Source organism: Toxoplasma gondii, chromosome II (assembly GCF_000006565.2).
Source record: "Toxoplasma gondii ME49 chromosome II, whole genome shotgun sequence".
NCBI classification, from domain to species: Eukaryota; Apicomplexa; class Conoidasida; order Eucoccidiorida; family Sarcocystidae; genus Toxoplasma; species Toxoplasma gondii.
This window is the reverse complement of record NC_031469.1, coordinates 160,165-182,149: the sequence shown is the minus strand read 5'-3', so window position 1 is coordinate 182,149 and position 21,985 is coordinate 160,165. Positions and strand designations below refer to the sequence as shown.

Sequence of the window (21,985 nt, the reverse complement as noted above, 5' to 3'; positions counted from 1 at the left end):
TCTGTGCAGTCACACTGCGGCTTCTGTGCAGTCACACTGCGGCTTCTGTGCAGTCCTGTGAGTCAACAGGGGACAAGCGTCCTTGTGAAAGGCACAATGGACAAAAAAATAGAAGGTCCCGAGAGTAATTAAATCAGAGGCAAGCGAGAATCGTTTTAACGCCGTGACCAGAGCCCCCCCTCCCACCCCCAACCACCGCGCTGCTAAGTGGAGGCGAGTCTAAGAAAAAAAACCTACACGCAAGTTACCTAGAAATCTGTATTTACAATATGTGGTGACGGTCAGCTGGTGTCTGGTAGTGTAGGCGCTGAGCGCGTGAGGAAAAAGGAGGTTTGACTGCTACTGGAACACACTTGTTACCGCAACTGAAGATGAATCCATATCCGGAGTTTATCTCTAGTGATACAGTGTAGCTTTCATAATAACGCAGCCGCTGTCTGTTGGTCTTCGCTGTCTGTATGACAGAGGCTCGGTGTGGAGCCCTCAATTCAACTCTTTTGGACTCCTTGCTTCGTACAATGCGTGTGGCAGTGAGATTTTTTCAACTCAACTGAGGATGATTTGATTATGTGGTTCCTCAAATTCACACTCACCACGGTGGCCACGAAAAGCTCAGCAGAACTTGGATCCGACGAACAAAGGCATTAAAGAACTAAACAGGTCGTCAACAAGCTGTGTGGCCTCCCAAGAAAAAAAATGGTAATCGCTGTGAAGTAGAACCAACCGTGCGGCGCGTGTTGATACAACAAAGGCAATCCTGGTAATCTCGAATCTGTTTGAAGGAATGTAAAACACTAGGACATGCGGCGGGTTCTGTTGCAGGGCGATGGTAGGCACAGTGACATCAGCAGTTTGCTTGTAGAGGATGTTTCGCCCTTTTTTTGGTTTTTCTGACCGGCTTCTTTCGTAAAAGAAGAGCTGTTCAAGACGTATTTCGAACTGTCCCGTCAGAATGACGCGTAAATTAGAAACGTCTTGAGAAACTGTTTCGTGTCCGAGAGAAGCCTTCGAAGGAACCGGAATCTCACAGAGAAGCTGGATTTCGACGCGTCAGAAATAGCACTTGTCCTATAGTGACACCGGTGGGGCAGCGATTCTTTTTTCAAGAACCTAAACAAATTCGCCTTTGTCATTGATCACATTGCCGGGTCCCCGGTGACTTCAGTTACAAGGAGGGCTACGAAATGGAAAGCTGTTTGGCGAGGAGCATCGACAGTTCAGTGTTCAGTGGCATTGTTCGGCTTGCCCAGCACTGAACCAAATTCATTTTTGCGTCTGGTGCAGAGGCCAACGCGTGAAGTCACACGAATACTCCATCCTGTCCGCGAAAAACGTCTGTTAACGTGTCTTCGTTTCTGCACTGGCTTCTAGCAACTTATCACCCTGATCTGCGAGCAAACGGCTGTGGCAAATACCCCTGGCGCGTGCACTTTGTCCGATAGAGAAATATAATATGGAGAGTCGAAACAGATGCACTGGCGTGAGTGTTTAGAAAGTGTCCGTGTCAACAGCAAAGTAGTTGTCGCGCAAAAATCCCGCAAACGCCTTGCGTTTCTGCGGGTCTCAGGATCCGTTCTCATATGGGTATGCGTTGAGCAAGGCAGTAGGTTGAGGCTGACAGTTTTCGCACATTTTCGTTAGGAACAAGAGGCAGACGAAACAAGGAATAGCAACGAAAAAACGAAACAACTTCCCGGGAAAAGGAGGTCGGTGGTCGGAACAAGCGCTGCGCCTCCGAAACCTGCGGAGTGAGGGGCGGCGCTGCGAGAAAAGTTTAGGTCCACAACACTAGAACTGCAGAGGAACGCGACACTGACAACGGGAGGCACCTCGAGAAAAGCGAGGCCGGTTACGCCAAGAACTACAGCGTCAGAAAGTGACAAAACGCTATACAGATGGATACCTGAAAATGCATATCGCTCGGCCCTTGCCGGAAAAAGGATTTTCGAGTTTCTCTGTACAGAAGGCGTGTCGACAAGGATCGTCCCTGGCGGGTGTCACCGCAGCCGGGAGACGAGTGTTGTCTGTCGGGCAAAGTTCTTTCGAGGCCCGCAAAACCATTGCTTCGCGGAACGTCCTCGAGTGGTTCTGTCTTGCTCGCTATCAGCACACAGCTCTGCGGTGCGGCGAGTCGCGCTCGATACCCCGAATAATCGCCTGCAGAAACTCGTTCCAGTCCTGGGGCGAGGAGCGCTGAAGCGCCATGGAAATCTCTTCAACTGCCTGAAAAAGTGCCTCCAACAAGTGGCGGAAACCCACGAGCTGCAGACAAATACAGAAAATACGGAAAGCTACGTCAAGCGACGCGGTCGCCTCCTGGGGGCGGAGGGGGGGGGGCCGGCTCGCAAGGAAAACGACCGAGAAAGCCGCTCTAGTACAAAGCGTCTCGCGACCCCTTGCCGGGAAAGCAAAGATACACTGACTGGAGAGAGTAAACCTAGGGACGCTGGAGGGACACAAATAGAAATGTGGCGTTCATGGCAGTTGCCAGCATTGATACCAACGTGCTTTTTCCACGTGGATGCTGGAAAAGCCTGAGATGCAGACATATTGTTCTCTACCCTTCCTAATACGGTGATACCGCAGTTTCTGAAAGTGATTTCAGGTCCGAGATCCCTACAGCTTTTCCTTTTTTTGCGAACTTACTTTGGTACCCGCCCACTTCTGCAGAAGGAGTTTGAAGTCGTCGCTGTCTGCGAGTCTGGCGATGACGCAGAGCCAGGCTTCCGTGCATTCTTCGAGGCCCTCTGTTCGCAGCCAGGATTGTAAGACCAGCCACGCTCTAACCATTTTGCGGAGTCCCGGGGGAACTCTCGACAGGATGTATCGGCTCGTTTGACTGTGTTGCTGAGTCCACGAGCTTCCGGCCTCAACTCGGGTCTGCACCATCGACGTAGACCCCGCGCCAGAGCCGTGGGCGACTCTCTCGGTTTGGGAATTGCTGAAAAAAACTCTTTGGATTTTTCTCTGAAGCGGTCCAGCGCCGGAGGCCGTCAACTCTGCAGCGTGTTCGTAACCGGCGCAGAGAGGCGCTGGTGAGGCTGCGTCGCGACTTCTCAGGCGCTGCGCGGCAGACAACTCCACGCGGTCACTCTCTCTGGACGGGTGGCCAACTCGCGTCTCGCGACCCGTCTGGTGGAATGCAGCAACGCTGTTCACACTGTCTTGCAGCACCGAGCCGCACATGGTCGACGCGTCAGAGTCGGTCTCCAGGCTAGGGGCATGCACAGCGTTTGCAGTCGGGACCTGCCCCGGGGTCTCTGGAGAGGCGCCAGCGGCGCCGGCTTTGACTGGCACTGGAGACCACTGTGTCGCGGTCGACGAAGGCGGGGCCGAAGGGAAGGCAGACGAGGCGGTAGCAAACGCAGAAGAGGCGTTTTCTTCTCCCAGCTGCGAGCTGAAGCGCGAGGGCTCCCGCGTCGTCGTTGCGTCTCCGGAGAAAGAGCTGAGGAAGCGAAAGTCCTCGCGAGGCTCCAGCGCCACCCCCGGACGCAAGTCTGTGTTTGGAGCATCCATCGGGTAGTCTTCGGCGTGGGCAGAACCAGTTCCAGTTCTCTGAAGTCCAGCCTGAGGAGCCTCGGAAGCCTCTTCTGGGTCGGGGACCGTCGTCGAGCGCATGTCGGAGCGAGGCGAAGGACGGAAAGAAAGGCTGCTTTGAGAAGAAGACGAGCCGTTTCCTGGCCCGTGGAGCAGACTGCTCCCACAGTCGAGGGGCGGGAGTGCTGCCAAAGACGAGGAACATTTGGAGAGAGAAGAGACACACCCCGGAACCTGGACAGGTTTCGGACCCCAACACTCATCCGGGATGTCGGAAACAGGGTCCGACGTCGACGCTGACTCCACAAAGAAGTGAGGCAGAAACTGCTGAAGAATCTGAGACCTGTGGATCGGATCCAACAGGTAGTACAAACAGACGAAGCGAGGGAGCTGCGAAGGATCGGAGGCAAATAGACACGAGACACACAGTCGCGGTGTTAGGTGTGCCTTCAAGTCTCATGACTTCCATCTACGTTCGGCCATTCGAGACTGCAGATGAGGCTGTCTGGGAACGCTTAAGTACGCCCCTAATCCCTAAACCTTGTCCCCGGAGAAACCGCATGAGCAAAAACGGCCAGAGACACCACATACCTGCTCGCAAAGAGGCTTGTAGTCTTTCGGCTCACACATGGCTTCCTTTCCCCTTCGCTTTCGGGACTTTGCAGTGACAAACACCCTGGTTAAGCGACGTTTCTGAACTTCTAACATATTCTCCAAGCCGTCGGCTTCTCTCGCTCTTCATACGAGTGATACAATACTAATCCACAGAGTACTCTAGCGCGTACTCGCCGTTGGACAACCACCTTCCTCTTTGGAATGCCGAAGACGCGAAATCATTATTGAGCGCCAGAAAGGCCTCGCTACAGACTCCACGAGCATATGAACACTGCGATTCTGTTCGATCTATCCACTCGCCTTCAACGAGGAGATAGGGAACACTCTCTTTCGAGTTCTCGTCAACCCAACATTGTGTCTCCACCTCCTCGACTTACTGCAAGGAAAGCTTCGACGTCACACGCGATGAGTTTCTCCTCGAGAGTCTCGCGTTTGTCTGCTCCATGGGAGCTGCTTGTTCGATGGTGAGACAGCGTGGTTGCGGCTCGCACGGTTGAGCACGAGGCCTGGGTGCCTCTCCCTGGAGACTCTTGAACAGCTTCGGACTTGACGGTCTCCGAAGAGGTCGCCGTCGCCGTTTCGATCGAATCTGCGAAGCCGACCGCGGAGGCGCTTGGTCTACGATTTTCCTCCGCTGCTGGGTCGTTGCAGGTCGGAGACGCAGCCACGTTGGCGCCGCTGGAAGTGGAGAAGAGCGACGCAGTTGTCCCCTGACTGGACTCTCTGCACGCGGTCTTTGAGCCTTCTGCGCCGGAAGGGCTGCTCGTCGAAGCAGCAGAGGCACTGGGATTTAGAATGGCGAGAATCGTCTTCTGGGTCTTCACGACCGCGACGACAAAGTCCACAATGTGAATCACGTTTCGCAGACGCTGACTGTCCATCAAATACTTTTGCGCAAGCTCCCAGGTCTCTTCGACGCGAACGAGATGGTTCACCAAAGCCACATTGTTGCACAAGTGCGGGTCGATTCTCTCGGGGGTCTGCGACAACTCAGTGATGTGCCTGAGATCAGAAGACAAACAGCGAGCGCGAAAGGTATGAGATGCAGACGACCGAGTGTGTTAGGACACCACGACTTTGGTGAAATGTTCTACACGGGATATATGTTCCAGGAACACCACAAGACCACAACGGCGAACGTTCGCACGCGGACTGTCAGAGAGAGAAAGGACCATTTAGATGTAAGGGGATCAAGGTTCAAGGAACCGTTGTCCTGGGAACAAGCACCTCTGGAGTAAGCGTTTTCTCCGCGTCACGGCGGTGGCTCTTAACAAGACGCATTGGCGTCGGAACGTTCGCTCTGTGAGGAAACGCGACAGACTGAGGAGCGAGGGACAACATCTGTCACCAGTTTTGACAGACACTCACTTGCGGAAATCGTTGAAGCTGGCGATGCAGGACCCCGCGATGCTCGACACACATTCGTAGACGTGTCCAGGTTGAGACTCTGGAATCGCAGAGGACACAACACCAAACTTGGAAGTGAATTTCATCTGGAATTCCAAGTTGTCGCGAGCGCCAAGCTGTCTCGACACCGTCTTTACTCTGGGAAGTCTCCTCCGACCAGTGCGCTGGAGACGACGTGACATAAATATGTCTCAATAAGACAGGTGCAGACTCAGATGAACACAGTCTCTTAATATTCTTGCGCACGGCACACTGCCAGTGACTGCATCTGTTTGAGGGATGCATGGCACTCAAATTGACCGTGGATATATGTCTTCTCTACAAAACACGAGTACCGGGGATATTTTGAACGCCAACACACTTCACGAAGGAAGAACGGCGAGTTACCACTTGTTTTGATGATGTTTTCGGCTGTCTCGAGGACGGTGAGATCGAGGTCGCCCCGACCCTTCCGGCGATAGTTCGCAATTGAGTTCAGTCTGAACATTTTCTTGACGTATTCGCGTCGACAGGACTGCCATTGCTGCCAAATGTGGAGGTGGGCTGTCTGAATGGCGGCGTCGCCGTTCGCGACGAGCGTGGCTACGGAACTGTCGAGGTAAACGAGTTGATTTTCCAGAGAAATGACATCCATCACGTAGCGGCGCGCCTTGCGCTCGATCTGGATGAGCTCGAGAATGTACTCCTGCTCAAAATCGGCCCATTTGCAGTCCAGGTCCACCAGAACGGGGACCAACTCTGAGCGCCAGTACTGGTAAGTCGTCAAGTCCTGGCGCTGTAACTGGTGCAGCTGCATTCAGAACCACAGTGAAAAAGCGTGAAACTTCCGTGTGCGGAGGCGCGGATGCGGTGAAAGTTCGGTCTCAGGCACAGGGCGCGACGGCGAAAGACAGGTGGGTGCCACCAGCGGGTGACCAGACAAACGAGGCGGCTGTCGCGTTGTCACAAGAAAAGCAAACGAGGCGGTTCCGACCGACCCAGACTGTCGGCTTGCGGCGGGCAAGGGAGTAAGGTTCTGGGGCTCGCTGTGTAACAAAGGAACGGGGGGAAAATCGTATGAAGTCGAAATGAGGCAGTTACCTTTTCAATGGTGTTGATCCAAGCAACCTTGAAGTTGACGCCGCTCTCAATGACAGAAGAATGGAAGTCGAACCGTTCGCCGTTCACGTAAATCAAAGTGTACCTGAAACGCGCAAGCAGAAAAACGGGGAGAGTTGGCCAAGAAAAATCCATTTCTGAAGTGACTGGTGTCGCGAGGACGGGGATTCGAGTGCAACTCGCAAAACCAAAACAACCGTGTGCACCCCGTAGGAATTGCTGGTAAAACGGTGAAATCGAAATGGCTGGCGTTCTCGTTCATAAAAGAAGTCTCGGGGACGCGTTTGTGTCGGGACCATTGGTCATGGATCGGAAATGTGGCTTTAAAACTCGTGGAGGTGAAACTTTTGGAATTACTGAGTCCGGACACGCGAACGTATGTCGCATTAAGGCGGCTGCATGGGGATTTCACCGGTAAGAAACTGAGTTGAAAGTTGATCTGTCATCTTACCCTTCCTGCGATGCCTCCAGGACGTCAACTCTGTAATGACGTCTTTGGTCGGGAAACAAAGCGCGGTAATTCTTTGTGAACTGATGTCGGTACTCGCGGCTCTGTGGTCGGATTTGCAATGCGTCCGCAGCAGCCGACTGGCGAAGCACACAAAACACAAATTCACTCGTGGAAATCCAGGAGGCACAGACGCTCTAAGACCAGCCTTCAGTCTTTTACTGGACTATGGTTGCCAAATTACGAATTTCTCACCGCACACAAAACAAAGGTTCACACGTGGAAACTTAAGAGGCTCAGACGATCTTAGACCCGCTTTTCCGTTCTCACTAAACTGGCGTTGGCGCGACTTTGGGTGGAAGCAAGCGTCCAGGTCAGTTCGTGTAGTGGGTCGGTGCGAGTCGAGCTCGTTTCTCCGTCTCTTACCAGTGCACAGAGGAACTGTTTGCAAGCTTTGAATCCGTCGCCAGCTTTGATGGAGGGTTTCCAGGTCTCTGCTTCTCCTTCGAGGTGGACTTCGTTTAGCGATTCAAATAGCGCAGCCATGGCCGAGAGCACCGTGTCAGAGTCGTTCGTCGTCGACTCAAGTGCGCCAGTCACTCGCGAAATGCCGCGTTCAGAAATTCCATTTGCCTCCATCTGCGTCACAGATCCTCTGCTAGTCGGAGCAGGCGGCGTTTGCGGCAACCCGGGTATGTTGCTCAGCGATGGGGTTTGCGGCAATCCATTTCGGTCAGCAGGAATGCTCGCCCCGCCTGACAACCCGGCTGGGGAGAAAGGCTCTGAGGAGTCCTCCATAGAGAGAAAAGAGTAGAAAAGCCGAAACCTCCTGCGGGATGAAGGGTTTCAGGCACATAGAGAGAGTTGCGCGAAACTCGAAAACTCGCGCGATCAACAGAGATCACCGGTGCGCCTTCGAGGCTGAGAGCGCCGAGAGGCTGCGTACAGCTCATGAGAGCTTTGAGTCCAGAGTCGTGTTCGAGTCGCAGGGTGTCTTGAAGCAAACGTAGGAAATGTTTGGAAAGCCAAACAATTGAGTTTGTCAGTCGCGAACCTCAGTCCTTTGTGCAGATTGGCGAGGAACGCGAGGATGACCCGCGAGCGATCTGGCGCGCAGTTCAGCTCAACGACCGGTCCCGCAGAGAGAGTCGGGTTTCGACGTTCCTAGGCTCGGGAACGCGGAAAACAGGACTGGAAACGATGTTGGAAACTCAAAGTCGGGCCTCTAGAAAGAAGTGGAGGCTCTTTGGGACAGGGAAACCCAAGATGCAATTGGCAGCTGAGTGGCTGCACGACATATTCTCAAGACACGCTCTCGAGGCACGGAAAACTGATACCCCACGCGACAAGACACGGCTCTCGCGAAACGCGGGAGAAAGTTGACTTTTTCCGAGCAAAACAAGCAAAAAAAGCGTAACTTGCGTCCGCAACTGAAGACTCGACGGGGTGTTTCCCCTTTTCAAGAAATCCACTTTTTTTCAGCAGCAGCGAAGTTCTACAGTCCCAGGAAGGTCTCGTCGCTCGCGAAGCTGGGGCGCCTCTGTGTGGCACGGAGAACCCAGACAGCAGGGCTGGCAGCACGCCCAGGTCGAAGGTACGCGAGTTTCGCTGAAAAACTCTTGAACTTTGGAGGCTGTGACGCGACAAATGTCCTGCAACCCAGAAGTCGACGAGAGTGTCTTGGCGACTCAGAAGGGGCCCGCAAAAAGTCAAAATGAATAGCAGGAAGCCGCGGCACCAGTCTTGAGGCACCCTGGAGACCCGCCGGGACGACGTCCGTAGGCGGCGACCTCTCAGTCGCACAAAAGACGGCTTTTCGACTGCGTTTTGTCAACGCGGGTGCGTGTCGGATAAAAAATGCCAGAAACCCTGCCTTCTGATGCTGGCTAATCTCTTGGAAGAAAAAGAAATCTCCAGGAGCATGTCTTGCGTTTCCCTGTCTGGTGGCTGATGTACGAAGCGCGTTTCGGGCGTCTTTTTCCAACAGAAGTGGCGGGGAAGATATGGCCGGATTTGGAGGTGGACGGTCAACGATGGGTGCGCTGCTTGCATTTGAGGACTGGAAATGTTGAGTCTGTCGAGGGATCCCGATTCTGCGGGATTTTGCTGCTTCCGGCGAATGCCCGAATTCGACTCAGACAACAGCGACCGGAACTGCGAACCCGAACTAACATGCCACACAACCAGAGTCAAAATGCACGAAATTTCCAAGGCTTTGACCAGCCCTACCCGCCTTGGCGTCCTTGCTCGATCAAGACGCCGAACGAAAAGACGCGAAAAAAAAAGCCACTCAAGTCTGCGGGTAGATCGTCGCCGACCCGCCTTCCTCGAGTTTGTAGCTGTCTACGGTCTAAGGTTTACGGTTTCTAGTAGATATTTGCAGCGCAACGCTTGTTGTTGAGCCACCGCGGGAGTTCATCCTAGAACAGTCTGACTAGACTGCGGAAGGGTTTAGCGACCATGTCTCAATAGTTCACGTCTCGAATCCCGAACGTTAGAATTCTCGCAATCCTGCAGTACATTCTCGCGAGAATGCGTGTTCCTGGTGTGTTTCAACAGTTTTTAGCGAGATAGAAGAGCTGCCCACTCGCCGTTTACTTTCAGAAAAAAGCCTTCAAGAGGTTGCCACAGTCCATGAAGACAGTCGAAAATGTTTGGTCGTTTTAGAAGACCATGTCGCTAGTAGCAGCTTGTTTCCAACGTGACTGACGTGCGTTCTAAGAGGAATTCGCAAGGCGAAATCTGGCAGAGAAGTCAGAAAGCTGGCACGAAAACATGAAAGCCCTTCAAATGTGCAACTACTGTTTCACCGCGTCGTTTCCACAATTCCTTGGCAACTTTCCAACACGGTACTCCCGAGTCGCTGTTTCTGGCGTCTGACAATCCAGTCCAGGCGTTTTTGCGGATACTATATGGTGTAGCTCTTTTAAGAGGTACATTTCTTTGTCTGAGAATGCACAGCTTATCTCTTGCAACTTCTTGAGTCCTTCGTAAACGGCTACGGGGTTGTCGGGCACGCAGCTGTCACAAACCCCATGTATTTGTGGAAGTGACAGCATTGGCAAGTTCAGGCGTTCTAGCATTCCATGTATGGAGTACCTTGCGATGCAGTTCAGGTTATCACATTGACGATTACTTCTTCCAGATTGCTCCTTTCGTTTCTGTGGAATTACAAGTGTACGAGCAAGTGTGTTATTCCACGGTACAAAACCTTGATGATGACGGACTTGTCAAACGCACACAGACGTCTTTGTCGACAAAAAAGGAGGACCGTGCGGCGGCGTTCGCTTCGATGGAACAATCACACCCAGATAACTCAGTACCGGTCAACCGGCTTGTAGCACCACTTCACATTGTACCTGGACGGTAGTTGCTCGCTCGTTGCGCGGTGTCTTTCACGTACTCCCATACCGAACCGATTGTTTGTTTGTAGTTACGTCACTGTGTCAGTCGAAGAAACAATGTCAATGAAGCTTATTTGATAAACATGACAACATGGAGGTCCCAGATTAGAGATGTACTCTTCCACTGAGAAATCTACAAACAGTTGTGCTACCTTCAGACCGGAAAAGTGACAAACTCTGCCTGACTGCCAGAGTACCATTTACATCCTAAGTTCTCTTTTTTCGCGGAAACTGAGTAAAACGAGAACTTATGGTGTAAATGGTACTACGACAATCAGGAATGAAAATGCGCAGAAGTAAAGAGTACAAGGTAGTCTGTATCGTGTAGTGCAATGTCCATACCTGCCGGTGTCCCATAACTCCACCTACGATGCTTCCTAAAGTAAACAGAAGAACGAAACCAAGGGGGTAAACCACAGAGATGTTCATCCTGCAAATGATTGCTAAAGTGTTTCGGGAGCCGGAGTGTGAACTGTGGTCGTTTGTATTTGAGATTCTATCTGTTGCAAGTTCTTGCATTCCGTGTGCCCCCGGTAATGTGGTGCGCCCGTGCCTAGGAAAGAAGCCGTTTCAAGATTCTTTGCATTCCCATCTCCAGCAACGTGTCGGTGCACTCAAAGCAAACAGGAGTGTGTGTCGCAGCGATTTAGTTCATTTTTCTCCACGCAATCACAGCATTCACTGGAGAACTGTTACCCTTACTGTTTGGAACACAGAATGTGCATCAGACTGGAATGTCTTTAAGAGCTTTCCTAAGAAAATCCTGGATGCATGAGACTGCAGTTTTAAGTGTGCGAAGGCGCTGTTCATCCTGTGATAGTGACAAGGAACGGACGCAATCAAAGGGGCACAGTTCTCTTATTCGTTTGAGTTCAGGAAAGTTCTTTTGTCGGACCACAACCAGCGTTCCATGCCAAGCAGCACGCAAAGGTCTGCCACGATTGCTCCAACAGATAATCGACCGTGGATTGTTTCGAGACTTATACGTGGTGTAGCGCGATGTCCGTACATGCATTACCCATTACCTCTACTTCGTTCGGGCCTCAGTTCACTCCTCTGGTCTGAAAAGAAGCACCTCATGATTTTGAGGCTGGAACGGTAGTTCCCCGAGGACGAATAACACCAGCCTGTTGATCAGTCTTTTAAGCTCTCTGTCTTGGATTCCGTTTTTATTCGAGCACGATAAATCGGCTTCTGCGTTGGGTGACGGAACCACGTAGAGTGTGCCCACATCTGAAGATTCAGGGCATCTACCTCCTCTCCTGCGCAGTCTTGAGTGCATGTATTTTGCGACTGTCGTTCGCCTCCTTACCGACATCGGGCAAGCATATAAATTGAGGGAAAGGAGAAATACTGCTAAGCTTGAGAGCAGAGTTAGGAAGTGGATCGCTAGAACCGGTTCTTGAAGTAACTGGTTCTAAGGAGTGTGTGAAGATGTGGTCTTGCCCCTGTTGCTGTACGGAAACTGTATGTATGATTCCTTGCAAGGCAGCTGTTAATTCTTCCGTTTCTTTGAGTTGAGAGTCCCGCTCTATCGTAAAATGCCAGATACACAGCCTCTTCAAGTGCTACTGTTGTTGTTCGCTCCTACCCTAGCACATACGGCAACCCTCGAGTTGTGTTACAGTGGAGCCTCGACATGTAGCACTTTCGTGTAACGTCCAGCAGCAAACTTCAGGCGTTTTTGTGCGACCCTTCGGATAACCGGAGTTAATGCTTCCTACTTTTTCCCATGCCAGCAAATCTACAGAATTGTTTGTATGGTGCGGCTCGGGCGACTTGTGGCTGTGACATTGGTGTGCATGGCGAGTGCAACGCAGAGACCGCCGCAGCAGACGAGCAGTGTTTCCGAGTTTTTCTCCTTAGATTTCTGCACGGTTATCCACGAGGTTGGGGAGGTCTTTCTCTTTCCAAGATACAAAGCATTTGCTCTTCGCGCCTTTGCCCAGGGCATCTTTGGAACACTAAGGCGACGGGGTAGAACTGTCTTGCGCGTGTCACGTGAAACAGAGAACTCGACGGCGGGAGCAGATAGCTTGCTAGCCCAGAAAATTGCTTCGGAAAGGCATTAAAAAAATCGAAAGGATGCCGTTCGGATGGGTTGACTGCAGTGGAACAGACACTCCATGAATCCGTGTCATTGTGAGCCTTGCGCAGTCTCCGTCTTTTTTGCCTGCACAAACCCCCCCACCCACCAGCCCAGTTGACATAGTGCGCCAAGCTCGTTTTGGCAAACTGAATTACAGACGCGTATGATAAGACCTGGTACAGTAGGCGCGCGACACTTTTTTACTTCATCGTCTCAACGTTTGAGAGCAGTTTCGCCCCCCACATAAAAGGAGTTGCAAGAGAACCAGTGCGATTCAAATGCTCAATTCGTACCAGGTTTGATGTTCCGTGTCCACCGATCTGAACTCGTGGGGTCTTCTTTTTACGTGGCGGCTGGTGTGTTTAAAAATTTAAGCGTTGCGTACCTACTGGACGACTCAGCTGCCACTTGTGCACGGGCAGAAGCAAGACGCCGCACGCGAAAAATTCGGAATCAGCACGGAGGCGAACGGACATTGATGCAGTATCAAAGCGAACCTCAAGAAACCACTTGCAGCGCTTAAAACAGTGCAGAGAAAGCAGTCCGTAACCGCTCCTAGCTCTCTTGTTACTGAACAAGATTCATGTAGGAACGATACTTCACTCGCGCAGTTCACTAATGGTACCCGGTAGCAGGCGACCGAGTTAGTTTGTCTCGGGAAAGGACTTCCTGTTCTCACACGAACCCCGACACGAGCAACAGAGGTCTTTGTTGTCTGTCAGAACAGCAGGCGCTCTCTCCACTTCCCTTCAATCACTTAAGAGGTGGCTGCTACTTAGTTCCACCGACCTTTGGACTCCAAGTAAGAACGGGTTTCACACTAGTGTTAATTACTCTCTCCACCTTGTTTCCTGCTTCACCGCCCTCACGGATCTCACAGTTGCTTAGCGCAGTGAACAGAACAATCTATCCAGATGTCTCAACTTTCCCTTTTCTCACCAATCTACACAGTAAAAGAGACACATTCCCAAAGGAACATACACACACTACCGGGGCGGCTGCGGTGTTCGTCATTACAAAGAACTTGGGCGTCTGTACCCCAGAATCATTCGAGTCATACCTAGAATCCTTTCCTCCATTAAGTACTCGGTTGATGATTCTCAAGCCTGACGTAGAGACAAAGAGTTGGAGGACTTGCGTCTCGAACTTGAACGAGAGCGCTCCTGGTTTTTCTCCTTGGGGAGAAAAATGTCGAGACAGGTCAGCACATCGCCTTGAGAAGCGTGGTGACGCCTCGGTCTCTGTAGTTTTTCGCCCCGCGCAAAGAAAACGCCTTTTGCTCTGCCAGCTGTCTTCTTTTTTCTTGGAGAAAAGAGAAACCGAACAGGGAAAGCGTTGCTGGAACGTGAGGCGACGGACCTTCATGGTTTTCCAATGCCACCTCGCGTTTGCCACTGCCGACATGCACGAGAGAACGTCGCCGTGGTTTTCTGGGTTTTCCCCGTTTCTCTCCGTCTTTCTCGTCTCCACAAAGCCTTGGCATTCAAGTTGCTTTCTTTGGCGGCTGTTCGTCTTTGGTCTCGCGTAAATTTCCTCTGTTTCGTTCCAGTTCTCCACGAAAACCGTCGTGCAAGCGACTCGCCTTCCTTGCTGTCTCTGTGCCACGGCTCTTCGATTCCCTGTTTGCAGCGTTTACCTGTCCGCATTTCTTGTCTTTCTGTGCCAGCATTCGGCTCTCTCTGAACTCCAAAAGTCTCTCTTCGTTTTCGACACGGTCTCTCACTCCTGTCTCCACGCTGCTTTTGTCTGCGCCCGTCCTCAACAGGTTTTCTCTGCTTGTAGCGACTCTTTCGATATCAAGTATTCAGTTCTTTTCTCCCCTCCTAACTTCCCGTGAGCGCGACGCTCTCTTCTGCTGTGCGATTCAGTCTCTCCACCGTCAAAGTTCGCTTTCTCTCCCCGCTGTGTCTTCTGAAACGCAGGGATTCTCCGCTTTTTTTTTTCAAAAGCTCTCCCCTGTGTCCCGTGAACTGAGTTCCGTGTTGAAGGGGCGGTCATTTAAAACAAATGGCTTCTGTTTACTTCTCTCCCAACGCCTTTTCATGCATGACTCGTGGACTGTGGTAGAAAGTACAAGTCAAAGGACACTGCGAAGGGCGGACTTCCGGTTCATGTTTGTCGTCTAGTGCGCCCCGTGTCTAGCCGAAACCTTCGGAAACAAAGCCGACCAACTCCAGTCTGGTCTGCATTTAACATCCCCGCGTTCTGTCTGAGGTGAACGTGGTAGTTTCGTCGAACAGGAAGCTGCTCGCAAGGAAAACACGACCCGCAGAAAGCTCGGCGCGGTCGACAACCCCCGTCACGAGACGTCAAAAGATCTCCGCGTTGCTCCTCAAACTCAAGTACGATGGAGCTGGGAAGCTACTCGGAACGACAGAGACAGAGGGACCCGCTAAACGTGGAACAGGAGCCTCCCATTTCTGCGTTTAACCAGGGACCTTCTTCGCGTTCAACTGCCCTACGCTCTGCTTTTGCGGGGGGCTGGCTGGGCGGCGGTGACAGCAGAAGTGACACCCCAGATGACGGCGAATTCATTTCAGGATACTCCCCGTACGACGTCGCCTACAGAGGTAAGGACGTCCTTGGGTCGCCGTCGTCGGATCCCCTTGTTCGTCGATTCGTTTCTTCCTTTCTTCGCGGAAAGACGAGGGGAGAGAAACCGGGTTCGGCAGGGTGACACAGATATGCTCGCTCCTCTCCAGACTTGCTGTGTGCCGCGGATCCTTGCAAGACCCCAGGTCCGCTTCTGGGGCGGATGTACACCTGAGGCCGTCTGACAGAAGGAACGGGGTAGAGGGCGTTCGTTTTCTTGTCGCGAAAGGTCCAGAGAAAAGCGAGGCATTTCGGTTTTCGTTTCCTGGTCAAACTCTTTGAACTGTTTTGCTGGTTGGGAGTCCTACTTTCCCTCCATACTTGTTTATCACCCGTTTCTTCCCGAACACTGTGAGGACGCCCGAGCGTTGAGCACAGAGTCCCTCAGGCACCCTCCTAAGGAAAGAGGTTCGGTGGATCCTCTGATGATGTGCAGAAGCCTCTTGTACATGTGCCGACCGACGTCTACACATTCACAGGCATGTTCAGTTAAAAAGCCACACCCGTCAAAAGGCAAGATCAAAAAAGCATGACAGACAACTGAGTCTCGAGTTCGAGAACCTGTTGAAGGTGCCGAATTCAGTTGAGACTCTCTTTCTGGGTGCGACTTGTTTTGACGCTTGTCTCGTCGGCAGCAAGATGAACACACCACCTGGGGCTTGCCGGGAGAGGACCGGACGTTTGCGGCGTCTTTGCAGAGACAAAGGAAAGTATTTCTGTGTTCTTCAGGGCAAACCTGAGAAAGAAGTCGTTTCACTGTTTGCGGACAACGTCAAATGCATCCTGTTGTTTTTAGGACAAGCCTACGGAGACAGTGCGTTGATGAGTCGCACCCCGCCACCGGATTTGAAGGCGCGTCGTTTCGTTTTTCTTCTTGTGGGGGGCCTCATCGCCACTGCTTCTGTCTACTTCCTCTACAATCGAGCTCCGCAGCGTAAGATGAGTCTTCTGCTTGTAGATGTTTATCTTCTCGATGCTGACGTCCGCATGTGGAGGAACATATTTCGGACTTCGCTGCGGAACTCCACTTGCACCTCGAACGCCTCCGTCCTCTCCGTTGCGCGCAGAGCGAGGAGTCCGTGCGGTTGTAAAAACAGATGTTAGCTTGTGCCCCCTTGGAGACGCGGACAGGAGTAGATCGAAACGGTGGCTGGTAGACGGTATTGCGAATCCACTGAGTTGGAAACATCCCGGCAGCCGTCGCCTCTTCCGTTTTCTGTTCCTTTTCAGCAGGCCTTCTGGGACACACAGAAGGAGACCCCTGTGTCGTCGACCGGTCTGAGGCATGTAGCGCCTATCCCTTCTATGGGGGCTTCAATGGTAAGTCTTCAAACAAACGAAAAGCAGGTTGCTTCGTGGAACAAGTCGAAACAGAACTCGACCGAGGTTTCTCCTTCAAGAGTCCCTCTCTTCTCTCGCGTCCCCGAAACAACAGGGTACAGCGAGAGAACGGTCAACAACGCGTTTCTTCCGCGTGCCATGCCGTGCTGTTTCAAGCGTGCAGACCGCGCCGGACGACTTCTCTCGCGTTCGGCTGCTGCCTTCTTTGCTGTTTTGGGGCAGGACAGAACGTTGGCAAGCATCACTAGACCTCTCCAAATGCACCCAAAAGAGGTCTCAATTTCAGAGACATACCTCATACAAACAGCTCTCCGGGACACCACGTATCCCCGGATTCACCTTGCGCTAGAGAGCTTCGTCTTTCTTTCATTTAGTTTGCGTCTGTGTACTTGACATGTTCCGCAGACGCGCCGGGCGTGTACAACGCCCAAGTGTGTCGCGTAGACTTGTGTCTTCAGCCTTTGTACAGTTGTATTCGTACGTGACTATGCATATATATATATACATGCACATCTTTGTCTATATATACCCATATAAATCTATATATACATATATAAATCTCTCTATAAATATATATATATATATATGTAAATCAATGTAGTTGATACTTGGTGTAACCTGGTGATGGTTGTGTGTTTGGTGCAACTTCAGCGAACCTGGTGCGCATGATTGACGCCGACACAACAACAAAGAATTTTCTATTTCGGTCGGCGATGCCTCTGGATCCCGAGACACGTAAGCAGTTTTTCTCGTTTCGCGAATGTCAAATCGGCCTCTTCCTTTTTCAGTCTTCAAACTATGGTCTTTGTCCTCGCAAACACCGACACACGGATCTTCCTTCCTTCTCGTCCCTGCTTTCTTTTCTCTGTGATTCCCGTGCCTCCAATATATATATATATATATATATATATATATATATATATTTACATGCATACATACATGCGTGCATATATATATATATATATATATATACATATGCATATATATATATATATATATATACATTTATATATACATATATACATACATATATTTATGTGCAAGTTTATGTGTATATATAACTGCACAAGTCCATGGCTGAAGCCGAACTGGGCTGCGCGTACACTTGTAGATGTAGGTCTATTCACGAACCTGCCTTGTTGGTATTCGACACTTAAGTATCTGCCTTACGGAGGAGAGGAAGGGTATTTCATTCGCTTTTTCGAGGACTCGAGTTCTAAACTGGCCGCAGCGAGTTCCGTTTCTTCAGACAACCTTACGATTCACAAGGTCCAGATGGCTGCCGCGGAACAGGCTGCGAACAACGGCTTGCAGCTGCCTCCTCGTGCCAAGATGCTTTTCTTCACACTGGAGTGGGACGGGTACAACGGCCCGGTAGGTTCCGAACAAAAACCTGGGGAAAAATCAAAAGCAAATGGAAGAAAATTGGGAAAATGGAAAACAATTAGAACAGTTGAGACACGTTGAGTCGCCCGAACGTATCTTTCAGTGGACTGTCGCCGGAGTTGAAGAGAAGGTGTATTCATGTTCATCAGAACTCAGCTTTTCGCCTCTCTCTCTTCAGAGACACTGTGTTTTAGAAGGGGGAAAGAAATGACAAAGAAACAAATGGGGACATGCCGCGTGCCACTAGAAAAAACAAATGCTCCCAATGTCCGACGACGCGCTCCAGGAATCTGCCGACAGTGTCTGATCTCTGTTCCGACGTCCGCGCGTCGGTCTCCTCCTTGTTCTCCTCCCCTTGTTGGTCTTTCTCGATCTCGCGTTGTATTTCGCGGGTCCTCGTGCTGCGCTCTTTGTTTCCTTTCGGATGCTTCTCCTGACTGCATTGTCCGTCTCATCGTTCTCGTTGTTCTCTGACCATTCTCTTCGGCTCTCCTCTCTTGCATGTCTTGTGTTTTTCCGTGACTTGGCGCTGTCTTTGTTTCTCCAGTTGCTCGAGCGATGCGAAATTGCGAGAGAAGCTTGTCAGGCCCGCCAGTTCCCAGGTGTAGGGACAGTGCACTGGCCGATCTATGGCCAGAACATGAATCCGTTTCGGCTGGCAGAAGGTGTAAGCGATTCTTGAAAGCGGTGAAGACGAACGAGGAAGAAAGCGAGAGGGAAAAGGAGAGGGAGATCTCTGCGTGTGCTGCGTTTTTTTTTTCGTTTCCGTGACGTGGTGACTTCACCTAGACACTACGGTCCGGTTCGTTGACCTCGAACTCCTTCGCTGGCGGTACAGATGTCGTGAAGAAGCTGTCGATTCAAGCGAACCGAGGAATAGAGCAGATTCTCTCCATTTTCGCACGGTCCACATTTTTGAGCTTCAAAGGTCTTCTCTGAGACTGAGACACGAGGTGAAAGTCAAACGCTCCTCCGTTGACGCTCCTTGGCCACCCTTTTCCTCCGCTGAGCCTTCTCTGTAGATGTCATGGAAAGGTCTTTCGTCCAACCAAGCGAAGCTGCCTCTTAGACGCGTTCCGCTCTGCTGTAGTAAAAGAGGTTCAGTCCGTCAAACGTCGTCCCGGTCTCTCAGTTTCTCGGGTGTCACTTCAGGTTCCCAGACTTGTGCAGCCTTTTTGCGTGCGATCCTGCGGTGTGTCTGGACAGTCGCGAGCGGCGCTGGCGCGGACGTTCGTGGACTGGGACGCCGACAACTTGGAGCAGAAAGTCTCGACTTTGCATCAGCTGGTCCACGTCTCTGTGAAAGACAACGCTGCGGTCTTCGTGACGGCGGAGGGGAAGTCGGTCTTTGCTGGTGCCCCTCTGGATCGCCAAGATGTCTCTGGAGACAGCGTCTCGACGGAGAGCGGGAGGGACGGCGAGGTCCTGACGGAGGAGGTTCCCGTGATCTCCGTCATTCACTGCCACCACGGAGTCGACAGAACCGGCGCTTTGACTGCAGCATACAAAATGCGCTATCTCGGCTTCTCTCTCGACGCGGTTTTCAGGGAAGCAAGAGTACGTTTTCCAGAAAAAAGTCCAGGGTGGCGGAGATGTTCTGCTGGTTGTTCGGCCACCCTCTCCGCGATTGGGCGTTTCTGAACGAGAAGTTCGGTTCTGTTTTAACCTGATCGTGCTTCTTTCGTTCTCTGTGTGTATCGCATGCACCACGGTCCATCTCTCGTCGTGTCTTCTCTGGTGTTCTCCTTCTCAACACTGCATTCCTCTCTTGTTCTCTCAGTTTCTAAAGCTCTCCTCCACTCTTGGTCTATCTCTCGCTTCCTCTCCTCTCCCGTCTCTTCCTCTTCCCTCCTTGTCCTGCACCGGCTCCTGCCCGTTCTTTTCCGTCTTCTCTGTGTACACCTCGGCACCCGCTCTTTGCTTTTCCGCTTTCTCTCGCTCTCCGCCTCCTTTTCCCTCTTTCCCTCTTTCTTTCCGTCACGGTTTCTTTTTTTGTGTATCGTGCGCAGGCTCTGGGCCAGAATCTGGTGGAGAGCATTTACTCGATGTTGTGGTACTGTCTGTACTTGGAGACCGCGCTGAAAATGGAGACTGCAAAGTGCTACGACGTCGTGGGGTCGCATGCAAATGCCCAGTTTTTCACCAATGGCCAGGCGCCTCACACTCCGCCTGGGATTCTTCCAAATCCGCTCCCGACTCCGCCGTTGACTCCGAGGCCCCGGAGCTCGGAGTTCCTCGTCGGAGCCGCGAGGAGCGACTTGCAGGCGAAGCCTGACGGAGAAAAACAGAACGTTTCTGTCGCTTCAGACACGCAACGTCCGGCCGAGGCAGCCTCGCCCCAGGCGAACGCTGCCGGAGAACCGAAACCAGCTTTTCAGGCTGGGGAATCACAGGGAGGGAGTCAACAACCGCAGCTGTCTCCGCAGCCTCAGTTAGCCTCGAGCCCCAGCTCTTCTCTTGCTTCGGGGACTCGCGGCACGGACGCGAACTCGGACGCGAAGAAGGCATCTTTCGACGCAAATGTGAATGCTGCATCGTCCCCGCTTGCGGCGACGACTCCAGAGCATCCAGTTGCGGAGCCTAGAGGGGAAGAGCGCAACTAATCGATTCTGCGGCTGAATTCGCGGGGTATCTGGACACCGAGGATGAAGGCTGAGAGTCGCAGAGAAGACGCTCTGTGTCGGCAGGGAGTGAATGGGCAAAAGACCGCGCAGAAAAACCGCGAAGCGATCTTTTTTCTGTCCAAGTGGGAAGTCCGGTGGATGGAGGAAACTGTGGCGAGAAGCCGGAAACAGAAACGAGGTGTGCCGTCGGAAAACAATGTGCGTTTTGTGTTGTGGCAAAGCCGGGAGCTCTCTCGCCTTTGCATGCCCGTGGGTGCCAGGCGTATGAGACGCGCTTCTCGAGACCGGAGAAAGCGACGTTTCCAAGCGAGCAAGTGCATAGATCGTTCCTAGACTCAGAGGAGATTCCGTGCGACAGAAAATGCAAAGAATCCTTCCTCGAATGCATAGCAGTGCAAGTTGTCAACAGAGGAGTCCTCAACCGTAAATGCGGAGCTCGGTACGTACAGATTGCGCAAGGACGAACTGTCGGCTTCTCTGTGCATCTGTTACGGGGGAAAGGGACAGCGTCTGCATTTCCTCTACGTTCCGCTATTTTCAGATGCCTGCCGCGAGGCCGTAACTTTTTCAAGAGCTCGGAGTTCGAAAGGATTTCGCTCGGGGGAGGATCTTCACCTCGAGGCACCCGGCGAAAGGCAAGCGCCGGTTCCTCATTTGTTTTTCGAAGGATCTTTTTTCGACACTGTGGGAGCTCGGCGCAGAGCTGCTGCTCTTTTTTGACAATAGAGATAGAGTGCTCCGTGCATGCGTCTTCTTGTGGGCGCAGAAATTGCATGTGAGATACTTTTCGACTGGGGGAGGTGATCGAAAACGCCGCTGGTCATGACGCCTTTCCTACGCAAAACTGAAGTGTGGAAAGCGGTAAGAAAGCTGCGAAGCGCGGCAGGAAACTCAAACATCTCTGGGGTGCAGAACTCGAAACCTCAGACGAATGGACTTAACCAGTCCAGGTTGAACTGCGTCCACCTCACCGTGGTTTCTCGCTGATTTCCCTGCATGCCTCCGAAACCGTGAACTTCTTGAGTCCGGACTCGGTGTTTTCCATGCATGCGCGAGGAAAGAGAAACGCATTCTTCTCGGTGAGGCAAGGCAGAAGCTTTCGCGTTCGAGAGAAGAGCGAGGGAGTCGATGCATTGCTCGCGGCTTCCCAAATCTTCTGTTTTTTGTGTGAAGGGACCTCGTCAAACGTAAAACGACACTGGGGCGCGGTCAAGTCGGCACAGACTCGACCAGGATTGCAGCCGTTTATCTGCGAATCCCCAAATCGGTTTCCTCGGCTCTCTGCATGCTTTGCTCTCATTCGCTGCGCAGTTTCTTCGCCAGTAGCAAACCGTGAAATAAGTTAGTTTTTCGTATGAGCCACGAACGAGATTTACTCGTCAATGATGAATGAAACAGCAAGGTTTTACTGACCCTGCGTCTCGTCCTTTCCCTCTCCGCTTTC

General features: G+C 52.0%; 3 protein-coding genes across 3 annotated transcripts; 1 reads left to right on the top strand and 2 right to left on the bottom strand.

The window, feature by feature from the left end:
- Positions 1 to 1,573: 1,573 nt before the first annotated feature.
- TGME49_221250 (hypothetical protein) lies at positions 1,574 to 8,855 on the bottom strand. Its single transcript, XM_002369914.2, has 8 exons — positions 7,532 to 8,855; positions 7,109 to 7,245; positions 6,640 to 6,742; positions 5,947 to 6,349; positions 5,521 to 5,599; positions 4,530 to 5,154; positions 2,647 to 3,927; positions 1,574 to 2,262 (listed from the first exon to the last, which is right to left on the bottom strand). Exons 1-8 carry the CDS (start codon positions 7,901 to 7,903, stop codon positions 2,104 to 2,106), a joined length of 3,159 nt encoding a protein of 1,052 aa, XP_002369955.1. The 5' UTR covers positions 7,904 to 8,855; the 3' UTR covers positions 1,574 to 2,103.
- Positions 8,856 to 10,716: 1,861 nt separating this feature from the next.
- Positions 10,717 to 11,425, bottom strand: TGME49_221240 (hypothetical protein; the record flags this gene model as incomplete). The annotated part of the gene is made up of 1 exon (XM_002369913.2): positions 10,717 to 11,425. The coding sequence occupies exon 1, from the start codon at positions 11,026 to 11,028 to the stop codon at positions 10,717 to 10,719; it is 312 nt and encodes a 103-aa protein (XP_002369954.1). The 5' UTR covers positions 11,029 to 11,425.
- Positions 11,426 to 14,815: 3,390 nt separating this feature from the next.
- On the top strand, positions 14,816 to 21,576 carry TGME49_221230 (hypothetical protein). Its single transcript, XM_002369912.2, has 8 exons — positions 14,816 to 15,168; positions 15,987 to 16,124; positions 16,421 to 16,510; positions 17,183 to 17,266; positions 17,781 to 17,905; positions 18,465 to 18,584; positions 19,124 to 19,474; positions 19,927 to 21,576. Exons 1-8 carry the CDS (start codon positions 14,946 to 14,948, stop codon positions 20,518 to 20,520), a joined length of 1,725 nt encoding a protein of 574 aa, XP_002369953.1. The 5' UTR covers positions 14,816 to 14,945; the 3' UTR covers positions 20,521 to 21,576.
- The last annotated feature ends 409 nt before the right edge of the window (positions 21,577 to 21,985 follow it).